The sequence below is a fragment of the Stylophora pistillata genome, chromosome 7, assembly GCF_964205215.1.
Source record: "Stylophora pistillata chromosome 7, jaStyPist1.2, whole genome shotgun sequence".
NCBI lineage: Eukaryota > Metazoa > Cnidaria > Anthozoa > Scleractinia > Pocilloporidae > Stylophora > Stylophora pistillata.
Window position 1 is genome coordinate 15567316 of NC_142525.1, and position 22071 is coordinate 15589386.

General features: G+C 38.2%; 2 protein-coding genes and 1 long non-coding RNA gene across 7 annotated transcripts; 1 reads left to right on the forward strand and 2 right to left on the reverse strand.

The window, feature by feature from the left end:
* Nucleotides 1-4851: 4851 nt before the first annotated feature.
* LOC148726812 (uncharacterized) lies at nt 4852-7224 on the forward strand. Of its 4 annotated transcripts, none has more exons than XR_015989680.1 (3): nt 4852-5127; nt 6383-6454; nt 6812-7224. XR_015989680.1 is itself a non-coding variant. In XM_088728021.1 (3 exons), the coding sequence occupies exons 1-3, from the start codon at nt 6172-6174 to the stop codon at nt 7042-7044; spliced, it is 312 nt and encodes a 103-aa protein (XP_088584147.1). In that variant the 5' UTR covers nt 6072-6171; the 3' UTR covers nt 7045-7224. The 4 variants fall into 4 exon arrangements, 1 of the variants encoding a protein (XP_088584147.1); XR_015989681.1 differs by lacking the exon at nt 6812-7224 and adding an exon at nt 6560-6628; XR_015989682.1 differs by lacking the exons at nt 4852-5127; nt 6812-7224 and adding exons at nt 6060-6178; nt 6560-6628.
* Nucleotides 7225-7297: 73 nt separating this feature from the next.
* On the reverse strand, nt 7298-8748 carry LOC148726813 (chromodomain Y-like protein). 2 transcript variants are annotated; one of them, XM_088727971.1, is made up of 3 exons: nt 8365-8670; nt 7921-8009; nt 7298-7788 (listed from the first exon to the last, which is right to left on the reverse strand). In XM_088727971.1, the coding sequence occupies exons 1-3, from the start codon at nt 8539-8541 to the stop codon at nt 7509-7511; spliced, it is 546 nt and encodes a 181-aa protein (XP_088584097.1). In that variant the 5' UTR covers nt 8542-8670; the 3' UTR covers nt 7298-7508. The 2 variants fall into 2 exon arrangements, 1 of the variants encoding a protein (XP_088584097.1); XR_015989640.1 differs by lacking the exon at nt 7921-8009 and having other exon boundaries at nt 8348-8748.
* Nucleotides 8749-12875: 4127 nt separating this feature from the next.
* Nucleotides 12876-15175, reverse strand: LOC148726814 (uncharacterized). The gene is made up of 4 exons (XR_015989729.1): nt 15051-15175; nt 14374-14469; nt 13707-13767; nt 12876-13326 (listed from the first exon to the last, which is right to left on the reverse strand). It is a non-coding gene; the product is annotated as an uncharacterized LOC148726814 (long non-coding RNA).
* Between the last annotated feature and the right edge of the window lie 6896 nt (nt 15176-22071).

Sequence of the window (22071 nt, forward strand, 5' to 3'; positions counted from 1 at the left end):
GGACAGCAAAACTCCAATTTTGAAGTCCTCGACAACAACTGGACGGCAACACGTGTTGTGCAGACATGCGCAATGCAGTCTACACGTGTAAAATTACCTCCGGTCAGCTGTCCTCTGAAACAGCCGTCCAGGTATCTTAAAGTCCCTATTTTTAACCGTCAACCGTCAACGTGACCTCCCCCTCCACTGAGACTCTCTAAGTAGTGTTCATCACTGTAAAGATCGCCTTCATACATTCCTTAACACCACAGTGCTTATATATGAATATCATACATTCAAATTAAAAGCACACTTTACTAACATGGTCGACTTCCTTAACCTATTCTTTAGCAGAAACTGATGAACATGAAAACGTGCGACGTGAGGCGATACACAACACTTTGAGGATTTTGTCGTGTAGATATGAGGTCATCAATCTATCATAAAGTGCATCACAATGAAATGGGATTTTCCTCCATCATATTCAAAGAAAATTAGAACAGTGGTGATTTTTGTTGCATTTTAGAGATCGGTTTGACCTTAAGGTGGTTCCTCAGTATTTCATTGCGCGTCCTGTACTGCGCATAAAAAAAATTACTCTGATATCATTGAAAATTACCTTGAAAAATAATTTGTCTCTATCCGGCATGGGTGTATTTTACGACTCAATAATTATCGTTTCTTTAAGCCGACGAATTATCATGTTGAATAAAACTAACTGGTGTTTCAAATAAGGCCATGGTCCTCAAAGGCAAGCAGCAAGTTAAGCCGTCGCAGAAAAGAAGCCTGAAAAAACCTACGGCTTTGATGGGATTTGAACCTGTACCTCCCTGTTATTAGTTTGGTGCTACAAGTAAATCAGCTGCGATGCCACCGATCTTGGCTAGGTGTTTGAACAACTTGCCACAACAATTTTCAGGAATCCAGGAAATCATCTTTACGTTAAACGCTTTCTTGGTGGAGGAAGCCATGTTGTGCTAAGCGGTCAGGCTGAAATCTCATAATTTGATATATTTTAAAAAATATTGTCCTATTTTTTCCTTTTAACACTTTTTAAGGCACAAGGTTGTCAGTGTTCATTGATATTCACAAATCTCTAGCTTGCAAATTAAAGGTGGCTGTCATCCGCAAAAATTGACGTACTGGGTCTTGAAAAACGAGAAAAGATATTTGATATAAGAATTGAACAGCGGCGGTTCAAGTAACCCGACATAACGTTAATCCGATCCGATGTGGTATCATTCATTCATGTACGTGGTTTCCTTAGATTCTTGTAACAAGGTCAAGCTGGTCTTTCCCATGCCGGAGGTACAACAGTAGCAGCAAAATCACGGTAAAACTGTAAAACTAGCCACTCAGTTTTAAAAAACCGTGTGGTGGTACCATCGCCAAAGGTTGTCGAAAACGTCACAAGTTTCTATCTTTCTTCGAAACCTAAACGAAGACTTAATTATTTCATTTTATTGAACTGAGATGAAGTCTTAAACTGGGGAATATCACACGTCCCGAGAATCTCAATTCTTTTGAGCCGTGAAGTTTCCTGACCTGAAAACTAGACGCGACCTACAAATAACAAAAACTCCTGTTCCTTTAACTTAAAAACGGCAGTCGCAGCTCTTTATTCTCAGTTCCCATTAACTCATAACCATCATGTTCTTCATTTTGTATAGAAATCGCATTTTGTTACGTTACCTTTGGCTCATTCATGGGTACAGCAGAACCCAGGTATGGATGAAATCGGATAATCTTCGGTCATCAAACCGTCGTACAATGAACGGCGGAGGGAACTATGGGTAACTTTAATCACGTAATCGTTCTTATGTCACGTAAGAGGAAATAAGCTGAAACGATAGGTGGAGTACATATATTTTGGCTCATTACTTTTATAGTCTCTTAGTAAACTGAGACGGCCATTATGAAGTTTGTCCTCGTATGTCGATTCCTTGTACTTCTTTGTGTAATCCATTACTCAGGCAGGTAAAAGTCTTTCAATATTCCCATCTAGTTTTAAGTGGATTGTTGCGGCACCACAACTATGCAGAGATCTATTTCATTTACGAAATAGAAAGAGAAAATAAGCGAAGGCTTCATGGGTTGAAAACATCTGAAACGTATGTTGTAACTTAAACCACTACGCGACCTCATGTCTAAACTGAGTGAAGTAGTCTAATATCACTTCCTATAAAACATTTTTCTTCAAGGAGGAAACCATCGCTAACCTATTTCCATTATCAAATTGAGCTTTCATCCTTCTCCGCCCTAGAGTTGGCTGTTGAAGCATATGAAAGGGGTGGTGCAGCAGGAGCAAACGCTCTGTCTCCTCAGTATTGTCCTTCTCGTAGTCTGTTAAGACGGCGCAAGTAGACAAAATTTGAGAAGGGCTGGTGCAGCAGGAGCAAACGCTCCTTCTCGTAGTCTGTCTAGATGGCGCAAGTAGATATTCTGTAACTAATACTTCGTTCATTTCATGACAAAATTTGAGAATAAGTTGACCCACACTTAGAAAATTTGCTGGTCATGGTGGGTCAATCAGCTGCCAAAGATCTACTCAGTTATTACACAGATGAAAAAGCTAAAGAAACTAAATTGAAAATATTTATGATATCATTATAATTATCCTTGTAGTCTGACTTATTTTTGTAAGAGCAGAATCAAGGTGGTTCAAGTTTTTCATTACAAATACCCAGTATTTACATCGATTAAATATAGCGCTTTTTGTCCTTATGTGATATCCTCCGCTTGTTTTACTATTTAAATTATCTATTGAGGGGAATTTTGCATTTTATTTTGACAAGCAGGGTTTTTATTACAAGCCGGGCCCCGGGTACCGGTACCCGTCTACTCAAAACAGAGTACCCGACTACTTCAAGTACGAAATCAAACAAAAAAAAAACAAAAATATCGTCAAGAAAAAAACTGTCAACCTCAGCTAAATATTTATTCTTCCTTGTAAGTTTAAAACCTTTTTTCCGCACTCATTTATCAATTATTTGTAACCAGATCGTGAAAATAAAACTTACTCTGAGAACAAAGGTGCTGTTCGTTAATCGAGTTCTTTAAGTGCCTGATTAGCTATTACGTAACTCTTGCACGTAGCGTGCCACACGTTTAAAGCAAATACATTCTACGCAGTTACCGTGGCAAGCAAAAGAAAAGCACAATGCTTCCTGGATATTTTTTTTGTCATTTACATACCAAAAGTCAAAAGAATAGTATTGAGCATTTCATTAATCTTTTATTATTTACACATTCCTTTGAGGGAAGCACGCAAGCACTCGTTTGCGTATGAAAGGTTAAGTGCAATGACCCAGAAAATTAAATTTAAGTTTTCTGGTTTTAATTGGGTTCGGAGGAACGGTTGTCTTTTTTGAAAAGTTACATACAGTTATTATACTCCCTATGCTTTCCATTTCTTAAACTGTTCATTAAACACTGTCTAAAGTACAATTGAAAATGAGAAATAAACAATAAGAGTAGAATGTCGCCGTAAAAGGTGCTTATCAGGTAACAGGTGAGTCCCATCATAAAGCCAACATTTTCTTGGTTCTCAGAGCTTATATATTCCGAACAGGTGTAAGAAACTTGAAAGAAACTTTGTTCCAATTTACTTTTCATTCAAGATAAAGCTAATAAAAGCGTTCAAAAGCCGAGCGTCAGCATATCAAAACTTTTAGATGTGAAAATCTGTTTGGGTGTTACGAATACTAAAAGCTAAGACCTAAGACCCGTCTTAATTTTCGAGATTACGAAAACTAAGACCCCCTAGAATCGAATTCGTCGAAATACAAAGTAAAATTGTAACCAAAATAGGTCTAATCTGTCAAATTATCTCCTGTCCGATCCTTTCCACAGTGTTTTAGGTCAAATTTAACGGTAAATTTAAGGGTCTTAGTTTTCGTAATTTCGAAAACAAAGACCCCTCTTAGTTTTTGTACTTACAACCTATTTTGGATACAATTTGACTTTATATTTCGACGGATTCGATTTTAGGGTGTCTTAGTTTTCGTAATTTCGAAAACTAAGACGGGTCTTAGGTCTTAGGACTTAGTTTTCGAGGGTCTTCGTTTTCGTAACACGCTTCGGCCTGTATAGGCGCTGAGAAAATTATTATAATTATATTATTGGAATTATAATATTGGAATCCTGCTTTCTGGAGCCTTCGATGTCTCGAAACTGCTGATAACTCGTACCGAAAGTAATTTTCTATTAAGGAAGAAGCAGAGGAAACCTCCAAGGCTTTGGAGCTAACAGATTTGGATGCTGAAGATTCTGATAATGGCTAATGACTTTGAGTTTCATAAACTTCAAAAATGTTGTCAGTTTCTCTCGTGATAAGTTCATAAGTTTGACCCAACTTGTAACTTTAAGGAGGAAGGAGGCTCTAAAGAACAACAGAACTGTTTTGATGTAGCCATGGCTGTGTACTAAATTAATCAAATTCTCCCAGAGCACCATTCTTTTTTTCTAAAACTAGATTAAGTTTATGTCATTGCAAGAAAATGTCTTTTTCAGATTGCAGGAAAATGTGCTCCGGAGAGACTTAAGTTTTAAAAATTTCCCGGGGAAACATGCCCCCGGACTATAGGTTCGGGCCTTTGGCCCTCAATCTTATTAGGGTACCTGCCAACTCCCAAGGCAGCACCCTTCTACTTCAAAAGCTAATGAAAACCCTGCACAAGGGCAAAAAATTACAAAATTAGATCTATTCGTGTTTAATATGTCAATTCATTTGAAGTCAGAAAGTCATAAACATGGCTAGAAATCTCGGACAAGTGCGCGCAGTTGAATGGGCCAGAATGAGCAAAAGCGAGTCACGCAACTCCTCACGACTTAGAGACTTAACTGAGAAAATAGATTTAAAATCTCAGTTACCTCCTTACTCCATTGCAAAGTCTCAAATGTTCACTGACAGTTATTTAGTACGACCCGAGACCCAAAATATTCTTAGAACATTGTCGGCTTCCACGTCGAAATCGTTGCGTTTTTTCAAGATTAACAGTACAGATGATGCTATCTAGTAACATATGGCGGCAGTGCAAGAACAACATCACCAGCTCTCCGCAGATGTCCTTTCGCCGGAAATCTTTGGAGTGTAACAACTTTGTTCACTGCGATTTTAAAAGCGTCGAAGCCACACTTCAAGACACAGTAAATCATATTTCTCAGGTCTTCATATCCATTGCGTTTTTAGGTCTTGTTTCTCTGAAATTGTGATATTTTCTGGTCGAGGAATGATGATATTCCTGCGGAACCGTGCGGCGAAATCCACCATAAAAGTGGCACACTTCTTTGCTATTTCTTTGATCAAACATGTTGTTTTCAATCTCCCCGGGTAACCTGTCTTTCTTTACGGTAACCCGGCTTTCTTTCTTCCAGTCTCTTTTTATCTTATTGCCCGGAAATTTAAAACCTGGGGGATCTGAAGCCGGACTCTCCTGATGGCGCGAAAACGCGGCGCGAAACTTAAAGGTCACCCAGCAACACAACGAGTTATTTTGAATATGCAAATTTCAGCATCAGGAGAGCCCGATTTCCGGATCCCAAGATATTAATTATTTTCTGGGCAACAAGATTTCAGCATCACCTGCATTATTATACAGTGAAATGCCTGACAAAACTTTATCAAAAGAGGGGGTGAATGTGCTTATAAATGGAACAGTTTCTTCACAACACCTTAACTACAAACATCTGGACTATGTTGTAAAACAAGCAATTGCTGGTGATCAAGTTGTGTACAGGATGGCTATCCGAAACACTATACTGTTGTAGTGGGCAAGTTTAAAGGACTCCGAGAAAAACCATATCGACTTGCTTAACGACATTATACCTGGAACTGTTCTGAGAATTAAAAGAGATTCCAAATGAAGCTGTGTACAGGATGGCTATCCGAAACACTATACTGTTGTAGTGGGCGAGTTTAAAGGACTCCGAGAAAAACCACATCGACTTGCTTAACGACATTATACCTGGAACTGTTCTGAGAATTAAAAGAGATTCCAAATGAATGAAAGAACGCTTGCGAGTTACGACCATTCGTCTAACTGGGAGCTTAAGGGAAAAGAGGATGGGTAAAATGGATTGGACGTCTCTGATGGAGGATGAAAGAGAAAAATTACTCAAAAATCTTCCTGCAAAATTGGAGAGCTCAAAGGATTCCATCCACCGTAATACTGCCCAGACAGTTATTAAAATATGGAAGGTATTTTTCTGAGCCCTACATATGATCCATCAAGTATTTCTGCTTGTGTGCAATTGGTCTAAATGCACCTCGCGACCTAATATTCCCCAGTTATTGTTGGTTTATGATCTTAATATACACGTAGTATTGGACATTTTTAGTGTTTGTAAAACAATTAATCCTCAGCACATCCAAGTTCTAAAATTTTATCCACTTTCCTCAAAGGACTTTGCAGACATTTATTTCCACACAGTATCATCATTGTTGCCAGAGCAATGAGAAAAATGTGGAGCAAAGGTAGGGTAGGTCCAATATGATACAATTATTATGTTTGGCTAATGTTTCCAAACAGATTTTTGCTAAATGCTTCATTCCAAAGAAAAGTATAACCTTATTCTGCAGATAAGAGAATGGATCAAACTTTTTCTGTCGCTTGCAAATTCCTGTAAGGGGTATGCAAACAGGAATGTGATGCCTTACATGCACACTGCTGCATATCACTTGCAAGATGTCATCGACGGATTTGGTAGTGTAAAACACTTCAGTGGCCAAGGTACTGTCAGTGTCACTGGCTATTTTAATTTAGAACAAACTACATGTATGGCCAGTGAAATAATACCAATACACTGACTTAACTGGTTTCCCTTTACACAGGCATCGAAAAAAATAATGATGTGGCAAGAGCAGTTGCCCTTCACAAATCAAGAAACTGGGATAGCCCAGCAGATGTCATCAGAGCAGAGCACCGCCTTGCACAGTTGAGCCACAGAGAGAGGAGAAAAAGAAAATACAACAAACAAAATGAGGATTTCTGGAGTACTGGAAAAAAAGAATTGAAGTGTAATAAAAAGAGAGTGTGTCAGTTCCCAAAATGTGCAAGCAACTGAAAGCACCTCTCTCAACAGCAATCACAGTAATGGGATCACCTCAACTGTCAATTCGCAAAATTCTGAGAGGAATTCAACCAGCAATAAGAGAAAGCATGCAAGCACAAAAAGGAAAGCTGGTGCTACAACTAACAAGTTTAAAAGAACCAAAAACAGATAAGGAATAACTGAACAGATCTTTTGTATACTGAAGTTAATATTAAGAAAAGCAATATAGTATCATTGCAGTGGGTTACATTGCCTGAGAATAACATTTCAAGTCTTGAAAATGATTTATTTTTTCGAATGTACAATTTCAAGTTTCTGAATGTATTTGCTGCTAAATTTATACTGCACATTACTTTAGGCAGCAACTTTAATAAAGTCCACGGTTATCTTTTCTTGAAAAGCCCTTGTTGATTCAGTGATCATACCTTCTCTTATATGATAGTTTTTGGTTGACCATGAAATAAAATGTCTTATCTTCATTGGGAACAAAACTTTTGTTCCCTGCCCATGAAGGTCAAGTAAACAATGCCAATTAGCAGGAAAAATGATGGAGAAAATTCTTCTTGTGCTAAAAGTTTCCACTGTCCATTTATCACTCCCTTCTTTCCAAAAAAATGTTGAAATACATCTTCTCTGAACTCCATAGTCACTTGCTTCCTTTGTTTAGATGCTTTCAAAGAAGCAGCAATGGCCACTCTAAGCCTGGAAACTTCATTTAATATGACATTCCTGTCTGGCTTGGGATGCTTGTAGTATCTATTCATGATTAAAATAAATACAAATTAACAGAATCGAAATGACCCATTATGCACTAAAGTATAAGCAAGAACCAATTCAAAGGCCATATTCTGGAACACGACGAACGGTAAACACTACAAAAATGTTTACTTCAGACAAAGCTGGTTCAAATGCTCTTGAGGCTCCCATGAAGCCTCAAATGAACTAAAATTCTTCCATTTCACCAGATATTCTCTCCCCTTAAGAGTAAAAAATAAAAATATTTCAGTTTCTTATTAAATACTCGCAAAATTACGCGTAGTTTGCGGCTTAACACAATTGAAGCGTAGGATTTATTCAAATTCTCCTGACACACTACCTACGAATTAAAACATTCTTTGTAGGAGAATATCTAAACTGACAATTAGCGAAAGTTACCTTTTCAGACCATTTCTCTGAACCAGCTTAATGTTTGCAGAAGTCTTAGAAAAAATATAATTATTGAGAATCAATTTACTAATAGCATAATCACCTTTAAAACGAAATTGATAATTTTTTTGGCCTGCATTCCGGGGATTTCCTTAAGAGTTTCGCTTACCTGAATCACAAACTTACTTGCTGTCCTTGGCGGCTTGAAATTACCCTTTCCACCTCGAAAAAACGCCCGCCATCCACCGTACATCTCCTTGCCTTCAATTCTCTACAAATTTCAGCAACAGTAACGTTATTTAAATCCGCGAAAAAGCCGATGGATCTCTTCCCACGCGTCTGACTTGACGGAGTTGACGCCATGTTGTTCAGAAGTCACGCTTAATTGCGTGTTGCTTCCCAGCCGATGGCGTACACGGATTTAACTTCTGTGATTGGCAGGTCAAGTCACGCTCCAATCTTCCCATGTCCGAGATTTCTAACCATGAATTGTTCATTAGACTTCTCAGCATAGGGTATTTAGATATCAAATCTAAGTTTATCGAGTCAGAGTAAACAAAATTTGCGCAAATTTTGTAATTCATGGTTGCGAATTAAGTTGTGGTTAGTTTCTATTATCCGTGGATACGCAAAGCTTTGGAACAACCACTGTATGGGTCAGAAAATGCAAATTTGGTACTCCCTCAGATGTAAACAAATTGATTTGTCAACGACAGACCAACTCATATCGACTTATCGAAATGATACCGGAACGCCATTATCGACTTTCCGAAGCGATGCCGCGACGGTGAAATATAATTCGACTTTCTTCGAGGGAGTTTCGATTAATACTCGTCGCAATCAGCATATGTGTAACCAAGTCAGCAGAAACTTGCTGAGACGTTTACTGTGGTAATATATGAGGTCAAATTTCATGACGAATGACCCCTTACGGATCCCCACGATATTTCACCTAAATAGAGTTATTTGGTGACATTTTGTTTGTCACGCATACCTCTTTACATCTGCTTTTCGCGGCTATTTGAGATCAGCGGAGGCGCATAATTGCCGCTCAGTCAGATCGATGAGGAACCGGAAGCCAAATAGGAAAAACCGAAAACCACATCGGATACCAAATCCGGAAAAGCATTTAAATTCTCACTCTGCAGTTTTTACTCAGTCTACAGTCTGCAATCTGCATTTTGTACACAGTCTGCGTTCACGGTACCCGGTCTGTGATCTGCAGTCAGCATTACGATCTGAAATTAAGACTGTGCTGCCATTTTGCTTGTGCTGTGGGATCCGATACCTGATAAATTCAATAGGATAACCTTCGGTCACTCTACGCCTTATCGCGTCCTGGCGCTTTCTAAAACTCGCTTAAATATCATTTTTATAGTAATTTGCATACATTAACCTTTTTCTGATGTTTAGAGTTTGCTAGGATTACGGTGAAATTAGCGCGCTTGCGATTTTTTGCCGGAGGACACTCGCGAAGGTGGGAAGTAACCTAATCCGAAAAATTTGGTTTGGTATTTGCAAAAAAATTAAAAATTTGTAACGACTAATTTTTTTGTTTTCGTAATAGCGTTTGCACTTGAGAAGTGCGAATTATTTGTGTAGCCACATATGTCAATCAATCGAAATAGATGCCGAGATTTCGTGGCAGTGCGTTTTCTTTTATGTCGTTTCTGGTTAAGGCGGTTGAACACAGTTTTCGCGCGCGCTTTTGCTGATGCAATTCAGCGCGCGCACAAGGATTGTGAAAAACAAACATGCCGTCAATAGAGCGGTCAGTTTGTTTACTCAACGCATTCGTTTATTCAATTTAGTTTTCTGGGCAACCGAGTTCGATATGCATTTCTGGGCAATCCAACACGTTAATGACCTATAGAGGACGAATAAACAACCGTACACTGTAGCAGTCGTATCAAGGACGAATAAGTAATCCACCTCGATTTATATCAATCGAACTCGAAATGGAACACAATGATCGGATAAACTGACGTTTATTAGCCTTGACTAAAACCAATGGAGCTCGAAATAAACACACGGCCCATAACTGTATCGAATACGATTGATTCGTTCTGCGTACCACTAGCGAATCTCAGCCGATCGACCCGTGTTCCCCATTCGAACTCGGTTTCTCAGCCCGAGTGCAAATTGTGCCTCATCTACGAGGACCGAGATCCCTTGGGTACCCTGCATATCGGTCAACTTTAGTTTCGACACACCGCAAAGAGAATTGATGTATTTTTATCACCTTAAGGAGAATTCCTTAGTTTTTAGTTGACGCCACCCTAGTCTTTCTATACTTAGACTGCTGTATAGGTTGACTGAAACGTTTAGGTTCATTAAGGGTGGCCTTTCTTGTGGCTAACTCAGACATGCGAATATCTCAGGTGGAGAAGGTAACGTTACTCATCCCATTCTTAAAATAGTGTTTATATTGGAATTAGCTTGAAAGGTTTTCACGCTAATGTTTTTCATGGAAGAAATTGTAACTTCAGAATGGCTAATGCTACGCGAGCTTCGTATGGCTGACCCAATTACACGGCAGTCGTATAATGTCGCTGAAGTTCTCCATTTCATTCCTGATACTATAAACCCTTTAAAGTATTTGCCACGCTTTCTATGGGAACATTGGAAACAATTTTAGGAGAGCTGCTTGTATCTGAGTTAAGTAGACGGTAATCATAAAACGTCCTCGAAGTTCTCAATTCCTGATACTTATAAACGGTTTCTTTTAGAATATTTGAAACCAATATTATTGTAAACAGTATTACCTCGGATGCATAGCCCTTTTATTGTAGTCAGAAAGGGAGGTTTACTTTAAATAACGCTCATCTTGTGCAGCTCATAGATTCAATTTCATTGACAATGATAAACTTGTAGTTTATTCTGTGGGGTACTTAGTTTTAAACTTTCAATGAAACATGAATATGATGCCTTAAACTGGAGAAAGATATTAATGTGAATTCATGTTTTTAATAACTTTTTTTAACTATAACAGGTTGAAACGAAGACATTGCAGAATTCAGGTTTAATTACGATACGTTTCATATTAATTTCTATTACTCATGTTCTTTCTTTCTTTTTTGTCTTCTCTCTTTTCTGTTTCTGATGTCTTTTCTTTTCATTTTTTTTTTGGGTGGTCTCCATCCAATTCATTGCTTGTGAAATCTGGAAGTAAAGAAGATGTAGTTTCTTAAGCATGTCAAATGGGATGCAAAAATAATAACAAAAATTATTATCATTATTATAATACAATGGTTTTTAAAATTATTCAGCTCAAAATGTAGCCTTTGCAAAAGTAGTTTTATGGTACATTTTGGCAGGATTTTTAATGTCAAGGGCTGGTTCATAGATTAGGCCTTCAGGAATTGCTCTGAATCACAGCAGTTGGATTAGGCTGGCAATCCCTAAAAATTGACAGAAGAGAAGTTTCTCTACATACCTTCAACAGTTTTGGAGAGATCTTCTACCAATTCTGGCTTATTCCCTCTAAAGCTAACCTGCAAGAAATAAAGAAACGAGACGGGAGGTATGCTACCCAGGCGACAGGTTGCCTTGGTTGCATACCTCCCTTTATTTTGCCGACCAATGCCCTAGCCATGAACTTTCGAATTTATCTCATACTAGACTAATGAATTTTGGGAAAATTGTGCCAAATATCACTGGTGTTTTGTTAAATGAAGTTTAGTTGCTTCAAGGGTTCATTCAATTATTCTTGAATAGCAGCTTTACGCGAGAGTTTCTTTCTTAAAAATATATTTTCTTAACCCATGAGTCAGTATATGAGAAGTGATTTACTTTCTGGTCTATTTCTCAAGCCCAAGCAATGTAGCAATGGTCTTGCTTTGTAAGATGTATGTTAATAATATGTATGCCAATATGTATGTCGATATGTGTGCTGAATTATTATGTGCCTAAGAACCTGGAGGCAAAGATCCTCGCTCACGAAGAGCATGGACACAGAGGACCTGGCTCAATTAGGAACCGACATGTGCTAAAATGTTATGTGCCCAGGAACCTGGAGGCCAAGATCCTCGCACACAAAGAGCATGGACGCAGAGGGCCTGGCTCAATTAGGAACCGACATGTGCTAAATGTTATGTGCCTAAGAACCTGGAGGCAAAGATCCTCGCTCACGAAGAGCATGGACACAGAGGACTTGGCTCAATTAAGAACCGACATGTGCTTAAATGTTACGTGCCTAAGAACCTGGAGGCAAAGATCTTCGCTCACGAAGAGCATGGACACAAAGGACTTGGCTCAATTAGGAACCGACGTGTGCTTAAATGTTGTTTCCCTGATAACCTTTTGTCTCAGAGAAAGTAGAGCCTAAGATTCTCCCGTAGCATTTTGGATGGAAACACAAGACCTTAACAGGCCGTGTTGTTTGATGCTTGATTAGCGCTAATCTTTGGTAAACTGGGGCTAAAACCACGGCATTGCCATGGTAGTTAACGGTGATTAGTGCTAATGTGGCTTTCAACATCTTGGCTCCGGCCTTCAGTGACTATGTACAATAGGAAAATGGCTGTGCCACGCAATGTTCACCATTTCTTCCATACCTTATCACTTGATTCCCTTTCTTCTCTTTTTTTGTTTTCCTTGATTGGAGCATAAAAAAATATGATTTAATAAAACTGAAAACCTTAATTGCCATAAATTTTACCCTTACATATCTTTAAATTTTCCATATTACTTTGATAGATATATCCTCAAATGTGTCATTCTAAGATTATTTTCCAAGGAGTTTCTTGTCTTATACAGGCTGTGATTTCTGATGTTTCATTGCACTTTAATTGATGTAGCCTTGGCTCCTATAGAACACTAACCCATTCCCAAATGTGAAGAACCTCATCACCCTGCAGCTGGTCACAGTGCCTAAGGACATTGTTGCCCCTTTGAAGGTTGAAATACAATGGAATTGTTTTGGAACTTCCCAACCAGTCATACACTTCCTTTCAAGGATAAAATTTTGTGGCTATTAACATAGAGGTCAATTGACAACTCTTCTATATGTCATTACCAAACATTTACCTGGAAGTATGCTGTTTCCTTGAATTTTCGCATCCATTGTTTTCCCTCTAGGTCTGTCACCTTTATTTGCCGACCTGATTGTGGTTCCTCAGATAACCACAATTCTCTTGTTTTCCTTATCTGTATAAAAATAGATAAATCAATGTATTAACCATCAACTGTGTTCTTCATTCTATCCTTTAATTTAGTCCACAATGTTAAGAAAAAGAGTGCAGAACGATTTTTGTTTTTCTTTAGGATGTGAAAAGTCTTGTAACCTGTATGTACATGGGATGGGATCTAGAACATGTATTATTAATTGTATTCCTTTCATCGCTTGTGTTTGTATTTTGTTCCTAATATTATATCTACTCTTACTATTTCTATTTCTCGGTATTTTGCTTTTTCTATTAACTTTTTCATTTTTCTTCAACGATGATACTTACATTACCCAAAGGTTGTTCATGTCAGAACTAATTCTAAATACATGCTTGTTCCTTTTTTTAGGTGATGAAACTCACCTCGTTTCCCAGTTCCTCCACTTGATCATTTCTTTCTAGTCTCCACTTGGCATACTGTTCTCTGTATGTCAAAATAATCACCACTACTATGAGCACTGGTCATGATATACGAAGCAATGCACTTTAAAGCTATACTCTTAAAGCAATGATGTATTAAAGAAGCATCACACTGTATGTAGCTTGGCAAGTACAGTGCAAGGGTGGTTTTTGTGGCTCCATAGCGTAAACGCGTTCATATCTACTGGCAGCAGTGTTGTTTGAGTTCTGTGTTTTGTTAGACACCTCCACTATACTATACTGAATTGATGCACTGAGTGTTACACTGATTCCTTAACGAAGCATGCCTCTGGTACAATTGATTATACTAGTTTCAAATATTACCTTTGTTGACCCTCCTTCGTAATATGCAAAGCTGCCCTTTCGATTATGTGTTTTAAAATTTCATCATGTGTATCTGTTTCTGTATCTAAAAGTATACATAAATTTTTATAAATTATGTTCAGTGGACCTAGATAACGCTTCACTTGTAGGAACATAAGCTCTTTCTCTCTCTCAACACTATTTTTGGCTTTCTGGAGCGAATGGTCTTAATTCTTCATTGCTTCAAGTCAAAAAGTGGTTTCGGTGTAATATATTATTATACATTATTATGCTAACTCTGCCATACCTGCAATTTCGCCTAACAAGGTGGCATTCCTGCCTGTGGATGGTGCAAGAAATAGAATCTGGTCTTTTCTCTGATCACCACCGTATGCATGAAAAACTGAAAATAAGGAAAAATAACAGTTGTTTGTCATTGCAGACATGATCTCCTTGAAATATTTGGAGGTAGGAGGTAGTGTTTGAAAATTCATCCCAAGATCAGGTTGAAGACCAAGCAATTGTGAGTTGTGATTATTGTCATCATCAAACCAATTTTGATCTCGGCTTTCCCCCAATCATAGAGGTGCCACGATTTATCATACTTTGCCAACATAATTACTTACTCCCATTTACTTCAAACATTACCAATATGATGCACTGATATCGCTACAATTATTTGGCCCTTGAAGATTATTTTAACCAGAGGTCAAACTACTGGACACTGCTTTCTTTCATTATCAAGCTCTGTGTAACATCATTTGTGTCCCTCCCTCCTCATGCCCCCCTCCCCAATTTTACTGAATCATACCATTATGGTTTTAATGGCTCTTTCACACAAAGCCGTTCTGTGCTCGCCAAGGGAGGGGCATCGTGTATAATTTGCGAAACTTCCGATTCAGATCCTACCTTTTTGAATTTCAATGCACATATGACTGGTGCAACAAAACTGAATGTAGCTCTAAGGGATGGGGTATCGCATACCTTTTCTTCCCTCACTGGACCAGGTCTCAGTTACAGGTATTCTAAGATCAGTCAAAATGAGGGTGAGACAATTCATTTTGTACATATTGGTGTAGCACTCCATATTAATGCATAGATGAACTGCTTGTGACTATTACAGTCAGTAACCCCCTTTTTACTTGAACTATTTATTACCCTTCAGTCTTCTATAGTAGTCTGTTTCCATTATGTTATTACAAATTAGTATATACACACTCAGTCATCTTGGCATTTCAGGCAATCTGATTGGTTCACTATCTCTGGCTATTCAACAAGATACACCTCCGAGCAAAAGGATAATGTGAAAAACAAAATGGTAGGGGTAAACTCGTGTTTTGCTAAAGTTTCAGAAGCAGAAACTTTATAAATATCTTCAAATGCCATCAAATATATTTCTTTTAAGTTATTGTCGAGATCACTTCAAGTGTTTATCCTAAAACATCTCGGTGAATTGTGGCTTTTGGGAATATTTACCTCAATTTCAAAGAATAATTGCTAATTGCACCTCAACATGGCTCCTCTCTGGGCATCACCCCTCTGTCTTGAATTGACAAGGACATCAATCATTCCTTTATTTTCCTCTCGTGCTTGCCAACATAACTGAAGATACAAAACAATAAAATCATTCTTTGTTTTCTATAGAAATGAATGCACAGTACGTTCAAGTTACATATATTTACTGCTCTATTCCGGGTCTTAAAATTCATGCAGCATTTGGGAACATGGTTCTGCCTTGAAAAAACCAAATCATTATGATTGAATATCACTCAAATGCTTAACACATGGCATTATTGAGCACATAAGATTGCTGAGCCAACACACCTGTCCCTTGTTCTTTTATCATAATCATGCTGAGTACGGTATCTCTTCTTTACGCATATAGCTGTAATGAAATGCACATTTTCAAGAAATGTGCACTGTTCTTGCATGTTTATGTTAGGGCTTTATATCTCCTCAAAGTGGTGGATCAAAAAGGGCAACATCGCTGTATTTTCACCTCCCATCTGACGTAGTTTTTGGCATTTTACAACCTCATCCTCTCTACACACTCTGCTTGATGACCCTGTAATAGGAGGCAGACTATTTGATATCAAGGAAGTTGAATTTAGTTACGCTGACACGGGTTCTCACCAGTAATCTGTCAACTACACCTTACTGTTCTTTGAAGAGTTTGAGGAGGGTTGGGGACATATCCTGCAATGCTGACTTCAATTTCATATAATTTTCTTATTATTGTTTTCCAAATCGCTTCAAACACTAAATAGTTGTATTCCTTTTTCTGTTCACTGGCCACATTGGTATTGCTTTTGATAAAAAGTCAGAAGTTTTCCATCTACCCTTGGTTTTTGGTCATAAAACATGGGGTCATAAGAAAAATAAATGAGTTGTTTATCAATCATTCAATTTGAAATGACATACGCACCTCCCAATCCGAACCAAGAGAAGTCCTCCTCCACCACTCCACCTATTGAGATTAATGTGGACTTACTGCATGTAAGATTGCTGAAGTTAATTGCATAATTCCTTGCCATTCAGGATTGCAAAATCACCATGTTCAAAATTGCAGGTTTTCAATCAGAAAACGTCCCAAGGCTGTCACTATCAGTGGCCAACCACAAGAGGCTGTTTCCATAGCTGCCTTAATTTATAATCCTTTATTGAGGGAACCTGCACTAAAATAAGAATATAACTGTAAAGTATTGAATGTAATGTTTTCCTTCAAAATTTTTTGATCTTTTTCCAATGGAAGCATTTGTATCCAAGAGAGACAAAGTTCAAAAACGTTTTTCTTGGTTTTCAAATTTCCCGTGTGCTGCCAGTTTGAATGATTGACGCGGATACAAACTGTTCCATTGGAAAAAGATCTGACACTTTTGATTGTAAAAATTATGTTGCATATTTTAAAGTTACATTCTTGTTTTAGTGGAGGTTCCCTTTAAAGCTTTGATTGACACAATAGTCCATGTTATTGAAGAAGTAACACTTTTGTTCTGGAAAAAATTTGTACTGGTGCATTTACCCTTTATTCCGCTACCATAAAATGGTGTGCCTTTGAATCCTGTAATATAATAAAATTGCAAGGATGAGCTGAATGTACACCTTTTAATTTTCTACTGGAATATATTCATTGGCTATCACTTCCGTAGATAATACTTGAACAGTTTGCCTTACCCGATGAAGAAGGGATAGTCCAGGAAAAGAAGATGAAAATAACAACTGATGCACATGATGCATATTCTTTGTGAAATGATTATAAATTCCTCATTCAAACACAGAGATTGCTAGGAGTTATGTTGCATAGATACTTTTCTATTTTGAGCACTCTGGCATGGCTTAGACGATACACAAGTGTGGGATCCTTTGGGGTGACCATACACTTCGGTTCTCCTCCATCCTATTAACAGCATTGCACTGATGAGGCCCAGAAGGCCGAAACAGCACTATCTGCAGTTATATATATAAGTAGAAGCTTGTAAGGGGTCCCACAAACAATGCTGATCAGTCTCAAACGCGCTGCTTGGAGGATCACTGAAGCGATCGTGGGCTCTTGAAATAACGTAAATAAGAGCAGAAATGTAATGGTCAAGAGGCCAACTCCAATGTAGCTTTGTTGGTTTAATAGCTCGACGTTTCGACCGTCTCGGTCTTCTTCAGGAGCATACTAATTACATGAAGGACGTAAACAGAGAGACTCTTGACGGGAACATGTCGACACGAATCTGCTGATCTATACACCATCTTGTTGTTGTTACAAGCCGTGACATATATATATATATATATATATATATATATATATATATATATATATAAAATAAAAACAAGTTTTACCCCAAAATTCACTTTCCTTAACTTTTCTATACCCAGATTGTCTTATTCATCTTGCATGTAAAATCAATACATAAGAAGTTCACCTTTTGTCGTGGCCTCCAGTATATTAGATGCAACTGTTGTTTCTACTGTGATAGGAACTGAAATTGAATGGAAAGACACTAGGTACTATACTTTTTCCACTATGAAGTTTAGAAATCTCATTTTGACTTACAATTGGGTAACAGAGGATCTATCTCAATTACATCATCTGCAAATACGCTTTGGACAAAGTCACCATCTGCAAGATGTAATATTGGTGTGAAAGATTATATGATTCGTGACCAACATATTTGGTCTTTGCTACAAGGTGGGCACTTCATTGTTACATACAATGCAGAAATAAATATAGTCAAATCAATTCTACCTTTCTATGTAATTTAATGGAGATAGAAATGATGAACATGATATACAATCTACTTAAACAAGGGAGGAAGTGACACATCTTACCATCATTGTAACACTTTGGGCTACTGCATAATAACTGCAAGAGGCTACTATACTGTTACCTCGGTGCCCTTTGTGCCATTGTGATGCCGGATATATTATGAAAGACGGAGAGGCAAATAACTAATAACTAATAATAAAAGGATTACCAGTGTAGCAGATCCTACCGGTAACCAGGATGCTGCTACTAAAGTTTAAATGTAGACTTCCATAGTCAAACACATACCACTGGGTTACAGGCAAAGTTTCTAAAACCAGTGAAACCATGACAGGAGCATTAGCCATGTCAAACAATAAAATTACTGGATTGGCAGCACCAACTAGTAACAATGATGCAGCTACTAAAGATTATGCTGATACCAGAGTGTCTAAGGCTGGAAAATCTATGACAGGAAATTTGGATATGACTTCAAACTACATAAGAAACTTAAAATCACCCTCAACTTATTCTGATGCTGTAAATAAAATTTATGTTGATACAAGTATTTATGTATATGAGAACGATCCTTCGCAGTAAAGCACTATTTGAGCAATAGTGAAAATCAGACCTGAAAAAAATTTCAGGCCTGTACGGGATTCGAACCACTGACCTCTGCGATACTAGTGCAGCGCTATACCAATTGAGCTAACAAGCCAACTGGGAGCAGGCCATCAAATTAATTCGACATAAACCCGTAGATGATAAATCAAACGACAACAGCGCTGCACTAGTATCGCAGAGGTCAGTGGTTCGAATCCCGTACAGGCCTGAAATTTTTTTCAGGTCTGATTTTCACTATTGCTCAAATAGTGCTTTACTGCGAAGGATCGTTCTCATATACGTCTCATAACCGCAGTTCACACATATGTTTCATATGTTTGTTGTCACAAGTATTTATGTTGATACAAATCTTGGCACGGCCAAGACAGCCCTGTGACGTCACTGGTTGTGTACTTCTGTGAAAGAAGGGTAAAAGCATGGAGTGTGGTTTGCATGTTGGGAGGCCGAAAAAGAGGATTTCGAGCAAAATGCCATCTTCGTCTTATTCATCGGCGGCCACATCGGCATCTTGGCTATTTGCTAGAGGTTCGCCTGGATAGGGAGCAAAATTCCCGACTGATACCGAGAACGAATCTCTACCAGTCTTATAATTTAGTTAATCGGCAACTGACGAGATCTACAAGATTAGGATCGAAACCGCGGTCTTGCCTGACCATCTACAGAAAATTTCGAAAGACATTATAACGGCAGATGGGCTCCTAAACCCCCCGGGCCAAAGCAATGCCATTCAGAGAATGAAGAAAACATGGAAGCCTCATACGACATCGCCACTGAAGATGATCTAATCGGCAAGTCTGAGGATAACGAACAAATCCCTCTGTACCAAATGCCTGGCAGAACATACCCAGAATCCCTACAATATAGGGCGAGGGCCAAAATAAGAGCAGACGAGGATTTAAAAAATGAGATAAAGCAAATCCTTAACAACGCGGAACAAGAAACAGTAAAGGCGATCATGTGCTTCTATGAACCTGAAATCGTTCGTTTTAATACCGAAATAAAGAACAGAAAACGAGCCAAAACGGCTGGAACACTGAACACTAAGAACTGTAGTACGATCGAATCAGCACGTGTGGCGCAAGCTGAAAGCAATCCAGACAACTTAACGATCGAGACAGTAAAAAAAATAGCTGTACATCTACAAAGGCGAACGATTCGAAAAAGACACAATCCCTGATGTGCGTACTCAGTGCCACACATAAAGCAAATTCTCATGAAAAACTGGCATTTAATAGAAACACAACCACTACTGAGCGAACTATACAAAAATCCGCCGCTCGCATCTTAAAAAAGAGGGCGGTCGCTCAAAGACATACTCCTGAGGGCTAAACTTTGAATAGGCTACTCTAAACACACGCTTGGGAGTCGTGTAGGCCTGTCAACCCCATTTTACGCCACCATCTTCCTCTTCGCTACTGGATACAACTTCGCTTCGTTCAGAAGAAGATTCACTTGACAAAACTTCAATGTCTGCCATCTCCTTCGCCACCGAATACAAACAGAGTGAACACAACCAGTGACGTCATCAATCCATTTCGCTCGGTACCAGGGCCCGAACATGGTTTTCTGTAAAATTTTTTATTTGAACGGTTAAAAAAGATATCTTTCGCTTCTTTTTGGCCAAAGCAAATTATCTCATGATGATCAGCATATTCAAAATTACAGGTTAGAGCAAATATTTCAGATACGAAAATTTCGTTTCAGTAGCACTTTAAAAGCATAATGCTTTTAAAACACTAACTTCTCTGAGTTGAGTGTTATTTTGAAACTTATGTGAGATAGCTTGGCTCTGACAACCTATAAGCATGTTGCTCAGTGAGTACAACATTCACACAGATATAGACATTTGACCCCCATTTCCTGTCCTCTGCTTTGTAACATTATAGATCATGTTTTAAAAGAACTAGAATAAGCTGTAATTATAGCAGCTCCAGGATGCAATACAACATTTAAGCTAGCCTTTTCACAAAATAAACAAGACCGGGTGTAGAACACCAGTATTCATTGATCATGCTTTGAATGTCGCTTTGTATCATTTTACAAATTCTTTTTGACTGATTTCTACTCACATTGCACTTCAAGGTAAGCACTGGGATTGACAGTCACACTCAAGCCATTATCAGCTGAGCACCAGTAGTATCCTGATTGATTCCTGCAGACTGAAAAGTTATGTGTGTCTCCTGTACCAACAGTGCCTCCATCCTACTGCCACTTGATGACAGGGGCTGGAATACCACTAACATTACAGACAACTGTTACTGTGTCTGTTTCCTTTATAGTCTGGTCACTTGGTGTACTAACAAACTTTAGAGGCACTTAAAGAATGACAATACAAACATGTCCTTAGTTAAATATTTAAAAAGAAAGTGTTAGTGTCTAAGAGATAACTCGTTGATTTAATTTCATATTTTGTCATAACATATGGGTACACACTTTTACAGTATATAAATATTTTCTAGCTTGGCCTAAATCTGCCTATAACCCGCACTTCAATTAAGAAACTTTTATGGCTAGAGCTACAGGAAAAACCATGGGTGGCATAGATTTCTTCTTAAAGTTCTTGAATTTTTCTAACCTTGACTGATTCATTTAATCCCTGGTGAAAATCTTTGGGGGATCTTTAAAGATCTTAATGAGGACCTTTGAGGATCCTCCCTAGGATCTTCATGAAGATCTTTGACAAATCTTTGAGGATCTTAACAATTCTTGCCAAGATCTTCAAGGATCTTTTATTTTCTTGCCACGATCCTCAAGGATCTTTCATTTTCTTGCCAAGATCCGCAAGATCTTTTGTTTTCTTGCCAAGATCCTCAAGGATCTTTCATTTTCTTGCCAAGATCCTTAAGGATCTTGCATTGTCTTGCCAAGATCTTCAAAGATCTTTCATTTTCCTGTCAAGATCTTTTAGGTTCTTGTCCAGATCTTCAAAAGATCTTGTCAAGAATTTAAAAGATCCTTAAAAGGTCTTGGCAAGATTCTAGAAGATCCTTGAAGATCTTGACAAGAAAATGCAAGATCCTTGAAGATCTTGGCAAGAAAATAAGAGATCCTTGAAGATCTTGATAAGGAAATAGAAAATCCTTCACAATCTTGGTATATCTTGGTAAGAATTTGAAATATCTTCAATGTTCTTGCTCAGACCTTCAA

Bases quoted from the DNA above. Each gene is read 5' to 3' on its own strand.
- LOC148726813 (XM_088727971.1), bottom strand. From the start codon at position 8,541: ATGGCGTCAACTCCGTCAAGTCAGACGCGTGGGAAGAGATCCATCGGC. The intron at 8,010-8,364 runs GTAAGTTTGTGA...TTTACTCTTAAG, and splicing joins CAAGCCGCCAAGGACAGCAA to GGGAGAGAATATCTGGTGAA. The intron at 7,789-7,920 runs GTAAACATTTTT...AATCATGAATAG, and splicing joins TTGAACCAGCTTTGTCTGAA to ATACTACAAGCATCCCAAGC.
- LOC148726812 (XM_088728021.1), top strand. The intron at 6,455-6,811 runs GTAGGGTAGGTC...CCCTTTACACAG, and splicing joins GAGAAAAATGTGGAGCAAAG to GCATCGAAAAAAATAATGAT.